Below are 19129 nucleotides of genomic sequence, written 5' to 3' on the forward strand. Positions count from 1 at the left end.
TCCATGGCCAAGCCCTTACCTGCTTCAGCCAATGCTAGTGAGGATATAAAAGACCTGCTATTTAAGCCCATCAGCTAATTCTGACCAGGGAAAGTTGGCAAAGCTCCTGGGAACATCACAGTCAAAGGCAGGATGTGACAAGAAGCTCTGGCAGTAGACAGGAACAAGCAACTATGAATATTGTACCATAAGTTCTTCCTCAACACAGCTGTAGTTTGCACATCTACATGTTGAGAACCACCTCATGAGCAGCCTTGAACTCAGCACAAGCTGCAAACCCCACCTAAGCATAGAGTAACCACCCATTCAGCCATGCAGAGCTCTATCACACTACAGCTGAGCTGTTATGAAGAGCAAACCCTAGTAATTAAAAGCTACCTAATGCACCTCAGGTACACTGATGACCTTTGTTTCTCTGTGCTTTATTCACATCTGAGAGAAGCAGAATTAGCAACCCCACTTCCCAAAGTGTTCAGAGATTGAAAGTTCATCAGGCAATTCAGTTATGGCAACTACAGAGCTACCTTAAAACATAAACACAGCCTTGAACTTGAATCATCAACAGAACTTCAGCAGAAGCTTGAAGCTCTCTGGTGAATCAATAAATCAACACCATTATCTTTGCATCTAGGAATACCGAGGCAGATTGGTTTCTCACTGATGTTTGCATAAGAAACTAATACAAGTCAAGGGAGTTTTCTGTTGATGCCAGGCTGGTTATATTTTTAGTTCTGTAAACAAGCTGTCAAAAGACCTTGGGCAAGCCCTGTAATGGTTCTGTCCCTTAGTTTCTTTCTTTTTCATACAATAAGCAACACCTCCTTCACCATGGGATTTCAACAGAGGCTGTTTGATAGGCTCCAGACCATTTCATATGAAAATCTAGCTGCTGAGGTCAGCTTGCTGATTTGAAAGACTTAAAAAGCTCTATGGTGGAGAAATAATGGAAAATGAAGGACATGGGGTGAAAAGTCCCTGACAGCTTCCTCTTGGACAAGGTGGACACAGTCCAAAAATTCTTTATACTTTCTTTTCCTCTCTCCTCTCCCAGAGGTGGTTTTCTATTGTGTATGTGTTGAATGGTAGGTTAGCTGGAGTTAAGCCAAAGAGAGAGGTAGATGCTTGCCTTTGTTGCCAGAGGAGGGAGGGAGGGAGGGAAGGATTTCCTATTGCAGAACAAAGCTGAGTTATTGATAACAAAATCCACCAATGTGCTGACCATTAGGAAGTGCTGGCCCATTCTTTGCATGTGGGGATTTGCAGAAATGCTTAGAACCTGGGGAAGCTATTCTAATTCAGTAATGCCGACCTTTCTGGGCATCTCTCCCTGGTGTGCAGAGCTAAGGATAAGAAGAAAGTTTTTTTCTTTATCTCTTTCACTGTCACTTTCCTTCTCAGCAAGTAAAAAATAAATAAAAATAGGGTAGGCTGAAGAAGGCATTTGGAAGAAATGGGGAACTTCAGGTTGTTCTTGCAAGCTGACAAACTGCCCCCAGAAGAGAAAGCTGCTGTTCCAGTGTACACTCACCATTAGTATGTCTGCTGTGATAGCCCAGTTTGAAAACAGAAGAGTTTCTCCGATAAAAATGCAAATCTGTTGTAAAAAAAAAAACAAAACACACAAAAAGGAGAAGATTTATTCACTTGACATTCAAAGGAAAAATAACCTGTCACAAGCTTTCCTTTGTTGCTTATTTGTCTCAAACCTACACAATGTATTTCTTGTTACTGTTGTGGTTTATCCTGAATATTAGAAAACCACAGACTTTCTCTACAGGGTTGGCCTGCAACTTCGTTAGTGCAAACTGTTATGATCTATAGAGCAGCTACATAAAAACCTGACACATTTGCTTACAGAAGAACACGAAAAGCCAGCAAGAGGAGACAGCCCCAGGCTTCCATACTTCCACCATTCTGTTCCAAAAAACCAGTTAGAATAGGTGAGAAGGCCACAACTCCCCAAAACACAGTCATTTTCATCAGAAGAAATCAAGTTACGTGTTTGGCTCCTTAGCAAAACATATGAGGTTCACCACCCACTAAATGCAAGTTCCCTTCCCTCCTGGTAGCACGTTGCTGTCCTTTTTGAGGGGGACATAGGTATAGGCACTATAATGACTCAAGCATTACATTAACAATATGTACAACCGAGACAGGACCCATATTTATATGGGTTTTGCAATATCAGTGTCTTACAGTGAAATGCAACTCTTGAGTCTGTGGACATGGAGGAGGAAGTGCAAGAACGGCAGCTATGGCACTGTGTGACCACCAAAACTGTCTTTCCCACAAAGTGGCTGAGATTGCATAAACCCCTCAGACCATCATGTCACTGCCAGGAATAGTTTGCTCTATTTAGTCAGCCTTATGCATTGACCTACAGAAAGCTTCCTCCATTTGTTTCTAAAACTATCTTTGTTTCCCATACATTCTCCTTCCCTATCCCCTCTTTTTGTGACTGGATCTGCTTCCTCCATGATGGTGTATGAGCCAGTCATTACAACCCAGCCGGTCAGCTAGGAAATCTCCTCTTCCCATTTTCCCACTGCTCTACCCTGAGTTTGGCTCCCAGTGGAAACGACAACTGCCAAGCTAAGAAACACAGCTCCAATGCATCAAGGTGCTGACAGAAGTTCAAACCACGTGTCATGTAGCAAGGGCATATCAGAGCCCCAGGTGGGCTCTCAGGACCTGCTCTGGAATCCATCCTACTGCAGCTTTGCAGCTCCTGTTGCTGGGGTTCTGTCGCTGGATAGATTAAATTGAGCTTGGGAAAGCTGCAATCACACTTCTGAATGCAGCAACACGCCCTGCCTGTTCCTACAGTGTCGCAAACAGGCAACTGTTTGCCTTAAGGTCATGCGAATTACATACACGTAAGAAACATGAATTGTTGCACACAGCGAGCAGAACTTGCTCCATTCTGCAGGAATTCAGCACAAGTCCTGAAAATAAATCACTGGGATGCTACCAGCTTCAGAGCACACCAGTTCAGAACTGTGGAACGTGTGCTTCACCTGACACGCTCCCATAAACACATGATTAATGTGTGGATACTGGTGAAAGAGGAGCAAAAGTAGGACAAAAGATACCTTTTTAAAAGTCTGTCCTTCAGCTGCTAATGGGAATTGATACAAATGAGTTCATCTGCTGCAAAGGCCATTTGAGGATATGTGGCGTTTCTGCTGAAGAGAGATGCTAGGGATCCTTACTGCAAATAGGGCAGCCTCCAGAACAGATCAGTAGCTCCTGAAATGGTCACAGCTTTGACTCCTCCCACACTTTTAGAAGCCTCATTTTACACTGAGATTTCAGCTCTCCAGATACCTCCTCTTCCGAATCCAGCTGTGTTGTACAATGTCTCACCACCTCCATTACATGTCCATCTGCTCATTTGTGATGAGCTGACAGAAGTTATCACCCCCTCAAGTCTTCCTGTCTATATGATCAGTTAGCAAATTCTAATTCCTCCAAATGATAAAGCAGGTTTCAGAGGGGTCACACCAGCAGCCTTTACAGCAAGATCTAAGCAGGTTATAAACCTCCATGGCTATTTGCAAAGTACATATCTGTCTATATCTTCATTAGTTGTATTTCCCTCTGAAATGGTGGGTAAGACACCCACACATGCTCTTGAATTTGAGGCAAGCCTAACTCCACCTCACTGTTGGACAGTATCAATGACTCGAGTCCCCAAGTTGAGACTAAGATGCTGTAAAAGCTCTATGGCAAGGTTTTACCCTGGGATTTGCTGTTTCTGCAAGATCATAAAGTGTCTTTGAGGAATTGAAATAGCTGCTGAAATTGAGGTACAACAGGAACTTGGAACAGTGTCAAAAGGAAGGCAAAGCAAGGCATCTCTCTCCAGTCATTTGGAGATTTAAGCTAGTGTAAAATCTGCTGTTGAAATATCTGAGTAGTGTGATGCAGTGATGCCATACAGCTAATGGGTTTCAAGAGACAGGGTTGAAAACCAGCATTTCAAAGAGTACATATTTCAGAAAGACTGGGACCCAAAGATATGCAAATTGCTGTTGTAAGGAGCTGAACTACAACGCACAAATCCACATGCTGCACGGAAGACAGAATAAGAACTGACTGCACTGTACAGACAAGCAAGATAGTAAAAGAGAAATACAAGTGTCTGGGCAGCTCAGTGATATACAGTGCTCTTTTATTCCACCTTTCCAGCTATTTCTACCACTGCCAGTAATGTACAGGAGGAGTATGAAAAGACGGGATGGAAAAAAGAAGTGTGTCTACCTGTTCCAGGTAGGAGTGGCTGCTGCAGAACTGGAATAGCAGCTGCCCTCAGGGACCAAAACCACCTGCAAGACAGGACTGAGCTGGGGAGAAAAAATACCTGTGTTCAGGGGAGGAAGAGAACAGGCAGTTGATATTAAACCCCCCCAGCTGCTAAGCAGGGAGGGAGATGGTGACCTGGTGGCCACCACAGCTCAGTGTGAGAACACACAATCTCATGGGGACCCATCTAAATGCTTGGAAGTGATAATTTTAAGGCTTTAAGCCAATGAGGGGTCCAAAACCAGTAACCCTTCCATTTTAGCGTGGTGTGATCAATGACAGAAGTCTAAGGACAGTCACTAAACAGAAGGTCTGCAAATCCCACCCTGTGGAACAGACCTGAACATCGCTCTTGCCTTTCACAGTCATACAGAACTCAAGGATGCTGTTTCAGGATGAAAGCCAGCACACAGCTGTCAAGGAGACTGAGATGAGAAACCCCGTCAGTTTTATTGTATTCTCTCCAGAACAAGCTATGATCATGGAATTTGAGATAAGCAAAGTAACCCAGCCCGTTATATACTGTTCACCATATCTAGATGCTCCAGAATCAAAGAACAGTCTCCTTCATTTTGGACCAAAGAGACTTACAATAGAGAATAATGAGACACCATGCAACCTTGCAAGTCTCCTAGTGAAATACAAGGGAATTAAACATTCTGGAAGCCTGTAAGTTTGGAATAGCATTGAATGGCATGGAAAAACAAGGGCTTGCGTCACAGATAATCTAACTCCAGGTTATTTAGAAACATTAAAGATCTAAGCTACCCTGACCCTTTGTAATTCAAGGATCCTCAGTTTTGCAGAGGCAAACCAAAGTTAAATATCTTGTCCACTGTCACGTGTAGGATCTATAAATAGAGTTCAGAGCTCTGATTTCCCAGTTGGCACACTAATGAGACTTAATCTCCTTTCTGTGCAGCAGACTTCCAGCAGCAGAGAGAGCACATTTAGAGCTACAGAGAGGCTGTGTTACCTGCAACAAATAATGTTTCAGCCTAACAGCATCAGCAAACAGGCTTATGTTCCTCATACCTCCTCTATATGCAGCTATATCTTCCTCGGCAAATCACTGACTCTTTATTAGATTTACTGCTCATGGATTACAAAGTAAATTGTTTCTAAGATTGGTTAATAATATCATCTATATTTATATGTTTGAACAATGCAGAATAGTCACATGGCTATTAAAATAAAAAAAAAAAAGAAAGATGAAAATGAGACAAAAACCCACTTTGTGTTGCAAAATTTTTGAGAACAGTATTTCCAGCTTAGAAAGGGACTAAACAGCACAAATGAACATGTCTGTCATCAGGTCTGGGAAAGGAGAAAATCACAGGTTTAGCTGACAGAGGTAAAGGGATGTGACAGGTCTCTGCCCCCAGAGATGGCTGGCAATGAAAGGGGGGTTAATGCTTCACCAACCAGTAAGACTCTCTTGCAGACTGTCTGAGGTGATCATTTTTCTGCTGAATCAAAGGTTAGTTCTGCACCATGCCACAAAGCAGAGGACAGAATCTCCTTCTGACACTTTCTAAATAGCCAGAGTAGGCATCACTGGTTCTGAGTTAATGTTTTTAAACTCTCACTCTTTCTTCTTGTGTTGCCCCATGATAGCTATTGAAATACTCAGAAAATACCCACGGCTAGGCTAGTGCTAGAAATCCAGAGAAACAAGGATCCGCAGTAGATGGGTTGGTTACCTGTGAATGAATTCTCCTTGCTGGGTGGAGCATCCACCCTCTGTAGAAACTAAAGTGGGCTTTCAGAAATTATCCTACTACTCCAACCACCTCATGCTTTCCTTCAAATACTCCCCCCCGGTCCCAGGCTTCTCTCTAGTACATTTAAGGGGAACCTGGAACCTGCTCAATGTACTGGGTTTCTACTCTCTACTGAAAGCAAGCTTCTAGCCTGAGGCTGGATTATTACACTTGAGGTTTTGCTTTTCCCTTCAGTCCATTTGTCTGGATCTATCTGATGTCTTTTTACATACTTCGATTAAAAACACTCAATCTGCATTTGTGCAGCTCCAAGTACTGTGAGTTCCTGGGCCATGGACTAGGACTTTCAGGTGCTATAGTAATACAGATAACGACAAATCGGAATTACATTGTAATTAATATTGGTCTGCAGCAAGCTAGTTACGGAAATTAATGGTAGCCAAAAGCATGGCCACAGATAAATTATACTGTAATTATAACTTGGTACCACAGCAGCTACAGTACCCTCATTGTAAGTGAAGCAGACAATTTTCTTGTACCAAAACATTAGTCAAGAGCAATAGAGGGATGGATAGAGGGATAGATAGGACAACCCAAAGGTGGGGAACTGTAGGTTTCCATGCATGCACTAAAACCGCAGCTCTGATTCTGATGACAGTTAGTAAGCAAGGATAAGCAGTTGAGATACCATTTTTCTTCCAGGCACATCTAGATAGTGCCAAAATTCCAAGGGGCACAATGAAGGACATTCAGAAGGGGAAAAGCAAGACCTGCAGGGAACAAAGCACAGAGTCTTCTAAGGAGTTCTGTAGAGAGAATAAGAGTGAGACTGGCATATGGAAAGGATTATACTTACATAGGCTCCCACAATGCTGCTCTTGGCAGCCACGAAGATCAGACAGATGAAGATGGCTGATCCTAGCATGCCAACAGCACAGACAAGAGGATCAGCTCGCTGGGTTTTTAACCGGCACCATTTGGTTGCCCCTGCCCCTGTGATTACACCCAGGAAACCAGTGAAGCATGTGATTGCTCCAAAGATCAAGCTATTGAAAACAGAAAAACAAGAGAGACAGTTGGGGGTTATTTTTTGAGGTTTATTTCACCAAAATGGGCATGATCTTTGAACAAATTATTAGGGTGAAGTGACGAATGGAAACCTGTACATTGGCTTTGTGAATTTAAACTGAAACAAATGAGCTCCCCTGCTGAGCGCTTGTGATTTTAGCACCCTTTCCCTACAATTAAGAAAACACAGCATATGAAACTCAGCCTCATACACAGGCATTGATCAACATGCAAAGAGGTGCAAAGGGCTCATACTGCTTCTCTGTGTGGAGCTGAGCTTTCTATAAAGTGCATTGTACAGCTACTTGTGTGCACAAAGCTAAGTAGTAAATTGCACATTGATCATGTGAGGGGAAATCATGGACAGAACAGGCATTAGGAAGCTTAAGGGAAAGGAAACCTAACAGGACTCTAAATACCAGTGACTTTCAACATACTCAGACTTTCTAGCTCCATTTCAGACCACTTCAAAAAGTCGTCTTTTGTTGTTAGATTACACATTTGAAAACTGTTAATTTAAATGTAAAAAGCCAGGAGCTGTCAAGGATTCTCTGTATTGTATGTGCAGGACTTGGATTACAAAGTCTTTGGCAAGTACATTACAGTGGCTCCAGGGCAGCTCAAAACATAGGTGTCATCAAGGAGTGGAAAAGTTCTCCTTGTAAACAGCAGATGGGCGGCCAGACTGGAGCTGTATTTTCTGCTCACTGGAGGTTTGCAGAACAGACTGAGGCTGCCCGCTGGGCACTGCAAGTTAATGGTATTTCAAACCACTGCTTTACTTGAGATGGGACTGTGTCAGCTAGAGCAAGGTTTGCCTAATGTGATTTTTCTTTCACAAGCTAGAAAAGAAAGCTGACAATATTTCAATCTGCATTCACCTGGAGAAGTGCTTTTTTAGCATTTTATGGTTTGTGCCATTACAGTAAAGCACTAAACAATGAATTACTTTTCATAGCTTTGTGCTGCAAGTGATTTTATATAACTGGGACTGAAAAGCCAAACCACCGTATAACATCAAGCACTCCAAAGCAAAGTGTCCTGGATCTCTGCTCCATTCTTCAGCAAACTCAGCACATGCGGTAGAATACAGAGCAGTGAAACAGAGTCAAGTCCTTCCTCACACAGAAACAAAAGTCTTCAGGGTTAGTCCCTGCAGCCTTTAGAGGAACCAGTCCAACCTCTGAATTGTAGCCACCACTGTGGCTACCCAACCTGCCAGTTTATTCTGCTGCTATCCCAGATAAGTGTGGGTCTTCAGAAACCAAATCCTCAGCTCTCCAAACATCCCCTAAGGCAAAGACAAAAGTCTCTTTTCAACTACTGCACCGCAGCCTGGGAACTAAGACAGAGCTGAGGTCATTGCTTCTGGTTTGACTTCATGCAATGAAGAAGAGAAATAAAACCTCGTTTACAATCCCAGCATTTCCTATCATTGTTTCAAAGACCCAGAGGAAATTACAGACATTCTAGTAACCTGACTCCATGGGACTTGCCTGTTTCCTGTGGTAAACAAGCCCCCACCCCCTTTTCCCCTCTTTAAAGCAGTGGAGGATGAATCTCACCTATCTTTGGTGCCACAGGGCTGTGAGCTGCAGGTCTCTGCTGTCTTCTGCACCACCTGTGCTCTGTGAAGGTAGAGAGGGATCCACATGCCAAGTGCCCCTGTGGCAAAGGACACAGCTGAGGTGGCCAATGAGGAAAACACGTAGCTGCGGCTGTGGAGGCACAAGAGGCAAACCCAAGAGAAGGTTTAGTGGGAGAAGTGAAAAAGCAGGAGCCCCACAACAAGAGCCAATGCTTCAGTGACAAAACACAGTGTTCCCCCATAGTGACCACCTCCCTTTGCCCCAAGGGGCAGAGATGATTCATGGTACGAACTCATGGAGAATAAGAGGCATGGAATACTTCATGTGTGATGCTCCACTGATAATAATGTACTTCAGAGGTGCTTCATAGAGACCGTTGTTTCATGGGACCATTTCAAAAGACAATCAGTACTTGGCCACTAAGACATGATGTGTTAATTGCGGGGTTTTCACTGTAATAGCAGCTGTTTACCTGGGTGACCAGTTTCACATCTCCCTCACTATTCACACCACCATATGATTACTACTTGAATAAACCACCAAAATAAATAATATAAAGAAAGTGTTAAATTAACCATCACCACTTTTCATAGTCCTTTGATATTGGATGACAATACCAGGAAAGCATTCTAAAAATGAAGGACACCACAGGTTTCCCATCAGAATTCCTACGTAACACTGAATTCACATGGGCAAATATTAGCACACTCAGTGACAAGCTATCTGGATTCAAGTAAGCTACTTAAATACTTGTGAGCATGCAGTATTTTATGCACATATAAAAGCACTCAAGCACATTCAGTGCTCGTGCATTCAGTCACATGTGGTTGTATAAGCATACACTTTTAAACTTGCCATGTAGTGCAAGCTTTTGTGTTATTTTCTCCTCTTAAACGGCTCTGGCATTTAACCCTCTTTTCCCCCTCAGCAAAGTCTCTCTTTCAAGGAAATAAAAGAGATCTAAGCATCTGAACAGCAGTGGGGCAACAATTGAGGAACACAGCAATTTCTACACTACAAAGCTTTGATTTGTCTGAAGTATGAGCCAAACAAAGCAGACTCTCTCTTAGATCTCAATCTTGGAAAGGCTAGAGCAAAAGTTGGACTCCATCACTGTCACTGCAGTTGATACCTCGTGAAAATGTAACTCATTTTCTTTCCTAGATCCACAGACTAAGCTCCCTGGAACCCCCTCCGTATTGCCTCTTTCCAGTCTCACAGTGCTAAGTAGTACAGGCCATGGGATGCTCCAATTAAGCACTAGAGGCAAAGCATGTTTTTTATTGGAGTGCTCTTACTTTCTAATCAGAGCTTTCATGTCTCTCAGCCATGAGGTCCGAGCCTTCAGCTGTCCTCCAAGTTGTTCAACATTTCCTCTTTTAGCAGCAGGTACAAATATCAAGATGAGTGTCCCTGTTATCATTCCCAGGAGTGGAGATACCTGCAAGAAAGGATGAGGGAATTAGCACAGGAGTCAGCAGGGTTTGCTTTGACAAAGTCAGTAAGAAGTAGATTACATTAGTTGTGTTTCAGTGACTGGATTCTCTACAGCTAGCCTGAATCTGTAAGCACCTGAGGCATCTGCTCCTTTCCTTCCTCCCTGTCATTCCCTGGACTCTCTTATCTCACTCTGGAAGCATGCAGCTTTGAGAACACTGATTAAGACCATCCATTTCCCTGTGTCAATGAAGCACCAAGATTCAGCTAAATACAGTTCTTCAGTGATGTTTGCCTCTTTGGAAACCTACTCCCAGCTGGGCTAAGAGACCAACTAGATCCTGGGAGAGTGCAGGAGCCTTTTAAAGGCAATGAAACCAGGCGAAGGATTTCTAGAGGCAGACAGCATGCTGGCTTTGAAAATCCTTGCTTGACATGCATCCCTCTTCCAGCTAACCTATAATGGCTTCCCATTTTCAGGCAGCTTTCTCGGATCACCTCAGTGTACAGCAGACCAAGAAATATTGGAAATGCAGGCTAGGAGATAGGAAAACTACACATTCAAGGGTTAGATTTCCCAGTTTCCAATCCTTCCTCCCAAATACCAGACAAAAATACAAGACCCCATTGTGTTTTGCAAGCTACAGACATGATTCTTGTTTTGACTCTGAAATGCCATCACTGCCAGAATGGAAAATAGCTCTGTTAGGAAAACAGGAACATGGATTTTCACTACACTATCATCTCTTCTATACATGCTATTTTACAAATAAATTCCTATTCCAAAATAAACATGCTTCTAATAATAACCTGAGAATGGTCTTTACACACGGAGCAGCACTTCATGGCCAAAGATGACAAACCCAGAATTCTTCTAGGGAAGGGAAGACAAAAAGAAAGTGAGGAAAATCCCTCACCCAGGAATAAATGAAGCCTGATACTGTATCCTTATTATGCTTGAACACAAGATACAGCACTAGTAAAGACACATGTAAATGCTGGGCCATGGATTATAAAGTCTCTTTGATTTTTATCTAAAGGCTTAATCCGCCAATAGGACAGTATCTGTGTCTACTCAGTAGTGCTCCAATGAAACGTTAACATTACTGCTAGATCCAGAGACAAAGCTGACACTTCCCAATGTGCCCTTTGGTCTTCTTCAGCCCACTAAGGTACAGATTATTCGTGACTTCTGGATTTGGAGACCACCGGAGATCCCAGAGGGAGGCATCACTATCACAGCTTGCAAGAGCAGAGTAACTGCCACAGGGACAGAGGCTGCTTTACACTGATGTCTGGAAGTTCCAACGCGTGCTGCTTGACTACAAGACCTAAGCAATGCCGTCCAAAGCAACCATCACAGAAGTGTGCAGGCTGTCAGATTCCTATGAGTTTGCACAGTCAGGGAGTCATGCATCAATGTGTCATTTATAGTGGAAATCGTAACTCCATAAGGGGCCTTGCAGATAGCCTGGATTTCTCAGGATAACTATGGAGACTTCATCTGAAGAAAAAGATGCTTGTAAGGATTTCTTTGCACAAATTAATCGTTTGGGTTTTACAGCTAGAAACACAAGAACACTTGCTCCAATGTATCAACCCCACTGCAGCCCACTGACAGGAGGAAGGGCTTTGGGGTTTTCTTACTCCTTGTGCTTGCCTCTGCTACAAGTTAATTTTACCCTTGAAGTATTTCTGCTACAGAATGAGGTGGCCATTCTCTTTGTGTGAAGCTGGAGGATATTAAACTTATCATTTCAGATTCACATCTGGAATCTGCGGATCTCTGCTCTCTTAGGGGCAGATGAACTGTTCATGGTGATTTTCCTGGCTCTGCTTATGCTTGGTGGACAGTGAGGGAATAGCCTTGTGTCACAGAAAGGCACATTCGCTTGAGATGAGAACCCATGTATTTCATCACCTGCCATTATAAATGGTGCTGGCTTGAACTTCATGAGATGCGTTGTCTTCCCAAGTGCCAGAGCCAGGGAATGCACCTCACGGGGCTCATGCCACCGGCAATGCCAGAGGTCAGAAAACAGTTCTGCTGGGCCACTTCCTTTCAGCTCTTTCAAGACATCTTTGTCTGCAGGATCTGTTTGTGTGTATGCGATTGGAGTGTATTATCTTTTCAACACATTTATCAAGGTCCCAAGAGGTTAAAATAGAAGGAAACTGACTGTCTCAGGGCAGAAAAACAAGCGGAAACTGGAACAAAGTGTTTTTTCCTCAAAGCAGGAAGCCATTCTCAGAGTTTCTTGACAGCAAGGGACTAAAAGACTGTGGAGTTGATTTAAGGCCAATGCTTCTTCTTCCCAACCCCATCAAGAAATCATGGTTGACTGATAAGAAAGTGATCAGAAAATTCTTGCTCCCAGGCAGGGCAAAACACAACTACAATGGGCCAAACCCACATACCTTTCCCATTTGCTTAGAGAATGCATCTGCTATGCAGTTAATATTCATAGATGTAATTTCCAATCCTTTACCCTCTATATTTAATGACAGGAATTGTGTGACAGAATTCTTCCTATCACTGATCTACCCATGCAACTGTTATTAAGATGTTTTAAGAGTGGCTTACCCGCAATGCCCAGTGCCAGTCGCCAGCAACCTGCTTCACACTTGACCCAGTGATGTATCCCAAGCCACTGCAAGAAATACAAAGATGAGAGTCAGTCAGAGCTTCAACAAGGCACCACGATCACAACTGTTCTTAAACCAAGATAAAGAGGCACACTCAGTTGTGTGTCCCTGGCTCTCTTCTTCTGCAGAAAAAACACAGGAGGGATGAAGCAGATGGTGGCTGCATAACTTTTCCCGGCACTGTTGATCTAAAAATGCTCAAACTGATGGAAATTTGGTCCTGATCTCAAGTTTTCGCTGACCTTTCAATCGGCAGTGAATAGAAACAAAGCCTCAAAAAGAACTTATTTCCTAATTTAATTCTTACATCAGGCCTTTCTGTGCACTAATATGAATAGTTGGCAATTTTATGCTCCAGCTCTCAGTTTAGAAGTGCCCTTCAAGGACACACCATATTCCATCATTTAATTTTTTTCTTGCCATTTAATAGCACTTGGTACTAATTATTCATGAAAAGACCACTTTCCATAAGCTTGTAAGAAAAACCAATAAGAAAATGGAAGACAGTCTGACGGGAGAACATCAGACCCGAAGTTTGGAAATCCAAGATAAAGGAGCACCAGGACCTTCACCCACATGCTAAGAATCACACTGTGGTAACAAAAGGTGGTTCACAAGAGAGTAGATCCAGGTGAACATAGCTATGCATTTCTCATAGTGAACTGAACAAATATAAATGTCCTTTGTTCAAAACTCAGCCATCACATGCCCTTGTTGAACAGTTTGCTCAGTTGTGAAGCTTTCCATCTATAACTACCCCAAAGCTGGTCTTGTTACACAGAGCAGCCCTACAATGAAACCATGGATCCACACCTCTGCTGGATATTGAGTTAATTCAGTTCCAGAACCAGGCTCAACAGGACGAATATTTGTCATTTCTTGCTAGCTATAGTTCACTGAATTCTAAACAACTGTCATCCTTGGCCCTCTTCGGAAGACATTCCATTCACCAGTTAAGGACTTGGCTATCTCTTTGTCCTCGAGAGCCAAGGGCTGTTTGTGACTTTTATCTCAGGGATGTGTGCTCTAGCTTGTAAAATTCACCACCCTAAACCAGAAGGTTTCTGCTGAGTTGTGGGGGATGAAACTGCTGCCCTTGTTTTCCCTGCTGTAAATGAACCCATGATGCCATTTCTGCACAGGTTGTTGTTCAGCTCTGGAATCAGTATGGAAACTATGGGAACCCACCCTGCCTACAACTTCATGATAGAGGCTCAGCTATTATTTAAATAATAACATGAAGAATAATAACAACAACAGATGCCCTCCTGTCCCAGCAATCAGATATTGCACTGGGCTGATAAGGGAACTCAACTGAAAGAAAGTGCCTGAGGAAACAACTACTCCAAATCTGAGTGTCTCTTGCTTTCGTCAAACATCTATGGGCTTGGTTTTCTTCCACTGCTTTGCTTTAAGACTGAGTGTCTTAAGAATTATCATTATGGCTTCTTCAGCCTTATTGCCTACAGTAGGATTCACTATTTCTCCTAATTGCTGTTTCAGTGGCAATAGCACTAAACTGGACTGACCACAGCTACTGCAACTACCAAGACACCTAAGACTAGCTTAGCTGCATTTTCCAAACTTAATCAGATTGGCCAAATTCAAGGTTGGAAAGAATCTGAGCTTGATTTAAATTAATTTTTCAAGTCAAAATGTCAAATTGTGAGTGCTGTATAGCACACTCCTCTTGAAACCTCTGATATTTAGACTGGCACATAGAAGCAGGTACCCGTTTGCTCCCTTTTGAAAACTCAGCTCAGTATCTTAAGGGATCTGGATTTGACGATAACCTGAAAGAAATTGCCTGAAGAGGGTCTAGACCTCACATGAACTGAAGCAATGATTCACTGAACCAGTATAACATTATTCAAAATGATAATTTAATAATGCTAAAAAAAAGTCAGCTAAAATATTTTGATTCCATTTTCAGCTCACTGCTATAAGAAAAAAATATCCTTCCCACTAATTCCCCAAAGTCACACGTGAAACAGTAACAGGGCTAGGAAAAGAATTCAGTTCCTGAAACTAGTTAGTCACCGCTCACAACATTTTCCTGTCTAAACCATTCCAACCAAAGACAGAACTATCATCCTCAGCAACTCAAGATCTGTGCCAACTTACTTACCTGCCAAGAGGAATTGCAAAGTAGAAAACAGACAGCATAAGGGTCCGTGTGTTTTTGGTGAACAGGTCTCCTATGATGGTGGGTGCAATAGTGGAGTAACTTGCTTCACCAATGCCAACCAAGCCTCGGGACAGCACAAGAAGCCAGAAATACTGAGAAAAGAAATAAAACACATTAGTGGGTGTCCCCTTGGCTGTTCTGATTCAGGATGGACAACAGCAAACTCTGTGCAAACAAGGAAATCTAAACCCTTGTGACTGCAAAGTGATCCCCTTGCATGCATTTCTCTTTTAAAACCTCAGACAGTTGTCTCGTGCTGGGAGGAAAGGGATTATATTTTATGTGAGGATTTATAGGCATGAAAGAAAAGTAATAATACTACATGTTTAATCAGTGACTCTCAAGGAGACATTTTAATGCAGGCAGAAGTCCCTCAGTTTGTTCTCAGGATGGAGCTCGCTTCTTAAGCCCAAGCAATGCTTCACTGACAGAGGGAGGTTTAGAGAGTCAGGTGAGTGCAACAGATCCTGCTCTGGGCTCCAGGAAAAGCACAGTCCCAGCCTCCCCAGCACACCAAAGGGCAGGTTAATACTGGTGAAACCCTAAAGGCTCTCCAAAGCTGTGAGAGGTGAACCTGAAATCCCCCAAACTCTACATTTTTTCCTTCATTAGAAGCTACTCCACTTTCCTTGAACATGTCCCTGGGCCCTCTCATAGCAGAATAAGGCAAAGGCATAGGCTACAAGAGGCATTAAGCTCCCCAAAGCCTCTTTAAATAAAAGGCAGTCCAACAGAATACAGAGATGGACTTTGCATTCAGCACAGGACAGCCTAAAACGAACAAAAAGGAGTTGTTCATCTAACAGAATTTTCTTCATCTTCTCCCATTTCCCTCTTTCAGCCAACACTTTGTAAACTGCAAGGACCTGCTTTTCAAGCCAGCCTTTTTCACTACACTTGCAGTTTGCTGGCTGCTGCTGTGTGAAGGTATAAGGCACAATACTTTGATGCCTAAATATCTGATACGTGAGCACAATCAAGTTCTCGGACTCTCTCAGCTTAAGCTACGACCTTCTTCATATGGGAAGAAGTTGAGTTAAAGGGAAGTGCCTGACTCTCTGCCCTACAGCAAAACTAAGCCAGAGTACAGAGCTCCCATCCACAAACATGGAAAAAGCCATGCAGCCATCAAGCCACGTGCCTCGGTCATAAACACATCCATCAGCAGACAAAAATCTCCCCCCTGACGCGTTTGCTTTGTTTTCCTCACTGTAATCCCTTGGTTGAAAGGAATTTCTTGAGGATTCCTGTAGCCACACTAAACAAATACTTTTGCACACTCTTCACTTCCTCTTATTTGGATGTAAATTCTGCCCCGATACCTATTTTCTGAGGGTGTACAAGTTCCTGGTTTGCTGGCAGGGCGTTTGCAGTGCTGCTATCATTCGTCTATCTCCCGTAAGCTGCACATACGTAACAGAGACCTGTGGGTGTATGCAGAAAGGCCAATACCGTGACTCAAACCATTTAATTTATGCCAATTGCCCAATGCTAAACCACTCCACTGCAGAAACATGCTGACAATGTTTGCTGCACAGGTAACCAATGCATTTGGAACGAGGAACAGTATTTCTAACGTGCTGAGCGACTGAAGTCATGCAGAATTGGAAAACAGGGGAACTGGAGGCTGATTTTGGTTCCTTAAGAGGTTCAGATCTGGATCTTGTCACCACCACAGAGAGGGTGACAGGCAAAACAGTCATCTGCCAGAGCTGGAATGAGTATGCAGACAGTGCTAGTTACACCTGTAGAATGACAAGTTTGCAAGTGCACTGGATCTTCCTCAAATTTGAAATACCTACATAAAAATGACACGAGGTTGTGCTCACCAGCCAGCATCAACAGCCCCAGTGAATGCACTGGTCAGAAATTTCCTCCAAATAATGCTGTTATAAGGTTCCTCTTACAATCCTTGCGTAAAGCGGGAAAACTGAAGTTTTCCTATAGTGATAAAGAGTGACTTGGTTTCATCAATACCACTGAATCAGAGTCCCAGTACAATGAAACCATCTGCAACAACTAACATGTGCATTCTTCCCCAGTTCCTCCCTGAATCCTCCTCCCTGGTTTGTTCCATCCTCGTACACTCCAAATATCTAATATTTAAACTATGCTCTCGAAAGCAGCAGTATCCATATTTAAGTCATAAGATTCTGGGTTCTGTTGGCAATAAAAGCAGTCTTACAAAAGCATAATCTACATAAAAACATGAATGGTATTGCCCTTGTGAAATAATATGTTAAAGACTATGGACAATGCAGTATTTAAGAGTAACAACTAGGCAAAACATACTCAAATCCAAAAGAATATTAAGGAATTACTTATAGTTGCTTCTATATTGTGCTTAGGTTTTGAGTTCTCTATCTACAATCACAGAGCTAATGCTTCTTCTCCTGCTGAAAGATCTCTTCTGGATCTCTGGCTAGCCTGCATCCTCTTGGAACCTACACAATAAAATCATGCAGTCCTTTGTTACAGTAAGGTAGGAGCCAAAATCTTTCATCTCAAATCAGTCAGTCAAAACTTCTTGTCATCATAGGGACAGATGGGTAACTCCTCGAGGCACAAAGTGCTCCTTTCCAAGAGAGGCCCAATCTTTTCATCTTCCAAATGGGAATAAAAAAAGTCACAAACACCAAAACAACTCCAAAATTCTCTTGCTACTACTCATTTGGAGGACAGATATGCCTTAAACCACTTAGAAACTGGTCCCCAAACCATTTTGCATGCAATATAGACAACAGAGCCTACAAGAAATCTGGATAGGGACTTTCTAAAAAGGCATCTTGTGACAGGACAAGGGGGCATGGCTTCAAGCTGCCAGAGGGGAGATTGAGATGAGCTCTTAGGCAGAAGCTCTGCCCTGTGAGGGTGCTGAGGCGCTGGCACAGGGTGCCCAGAGAAGCTGTGGCTGCCCCATCCCTGGCAGTGTTCAAGGCCAGGTTGGACACAGGGGCTTGGAGCAAGCTGCTCTAGTGGAAGGTGTCCCTGCCCGAGGCAGGGGGTTGGAACCGGATGATCTTTAAGGTCCTTTCCAATTCAAACGAGTTTGGGATTCTATGAAAGTCAGAAATTACCCACACAGAGGAAGCATCGTTCTCCCCTATGACTGTAGCAGGACACTTCTACCATTTCCTCTGCAGTAGGCTTTCCCCCAAATGCTATTTCCTCTCTGCCCCACCAGAAGTTCTCAGCAGTTCAGTGAGACAAAAAGGGCTGACACCAGCCAAATTCTTCTCTACGTTATCTGTGTTTAAAGGCAGTACAGGCAGCTAAGATGTAACTGAATTTCACTGTTCCCCAAACTGAAATTGGTATATATTAAAGCAGCTTACTCCTTTCTACTGTACTTTGAACTCTTCTGTAATTTGTTCATCTGTGCAAATAGATCTCACTCTGGCAGAATCATTGCAAATATCCAAGTCAGCTTTCAGCACCTGAGCTTATTCCTTTTCCACAGGTTAAGCCCAGCAACCCCAATATTCTGTGTCCTTTTCTCTGGGCCAGCGCTTGCAACTAAGGTTCTTTTCAACAAATAAACAATTCCTGGGAATTTTCCTTCAAGAAATGCCATCACCAGAAACTAGTGTACAGAGATAGCACTCCTATGTACGTGAGGTAGCAAAGTGCAATGGACCTGCCCTCTTCTTCCCCTCTCCTAACCATATGGAAGGAAAAATATGCTCTAGCTCTAAAGCTGAAGAATTTACTACTTTGTGATTTGAAGCATAACAACCCAAACGAGAAAGAAATTCAATCCCCCACAATAGCTAGGAGTTTGGGAAGGGATACAAACCCTTACACCTCAGATAATGTGTTGCTTGCTAATAGAAATAGGCTACCTATTAACTTCTAAAATCCTTTAAGTATCAGCAAAGCATAGGTGACAACAGTGATAGACCATAGGGTCAGATGGACCTGGTCTCACTGCTGTTGCCAATGCCACTACCCACTAGAAGCTGGGACACAATCCTGACAGAATTTTCATCTGAAAAAAAGCCATTCCTGATTTAAATATTTCTGCTATGCCAAAAAATAGTGCATGTATTGTCCCTACAAAGTATAACATGGTTTGTATTCACATTTTCATACTGACTTTACTCTCAGTCTCATGCACACATAGATGTTTGATGGCCTAGGACACATGACTAGCTTTAATCATGTTTGGACAA

At 42.9% G+C, this 19129-nt stretch overlaps 1 protein-coding gene across 5 annotated transcripts in view; it reads right to left on the minus strand.

Moving 5' to 3' along the window:
- The window catches only part of SPNS2 (SPNS lysolipid transporter 2, sphingosine-1-phosphate), a 126095-nt gene that overhangs the window by 32420 nt on the left and 74546 nt on the right, over positions 1-19129 (minus strand). For all 5 annotated transcript variants that reach the window (XR_008972318.1, XM_057410726.1, XM_057410727.1 and 2 more), the window contains exons 4-9: positions 14898-15049; positions 12708-12774; positions 9985-10127; positions 8663-8815; positions 6886-7075; positions 1529-1594 (exon numbers count right to left, since the gene is read on the minus strand). Coding sequence is in view for 4 of the 5 variants with exons in the window: in XM_057410726.1 (XP_057266709.1) it covers positions 1529-1594; positions 6886-7075; positions 8663-8815; positions 9985-10127; positions 12708-12774; positions 14898-15049 (771 nt within the window). In the remaining variant the exon portion in view is untranslated. The remainder of the gene's footprint in view (positions 1-1528; positions 1595-6885; positions 7076-8662; positions 8816-9984; positions 10128-12707; positions 12775-14897; positions 15050-19129) is intronic.

This window comes from Pezoporus wallicus, unplaced genomic scaffold (genome assembly GCF_028554395.1).
Source record: "Pezoporus wallicus isolate ANWC-B61680 ecotype Strahan unplaced genomic scaffold, APGP_CSIRO_Pwel_v1 contig_8705, whole genome shotgun sequence".
Lineage (NCBI taxonomy): Eukaryota > Metazoa > Chordata > Aves > Psittaciformes > Psittacidae > Pezoporus > Pezoporus wallicus.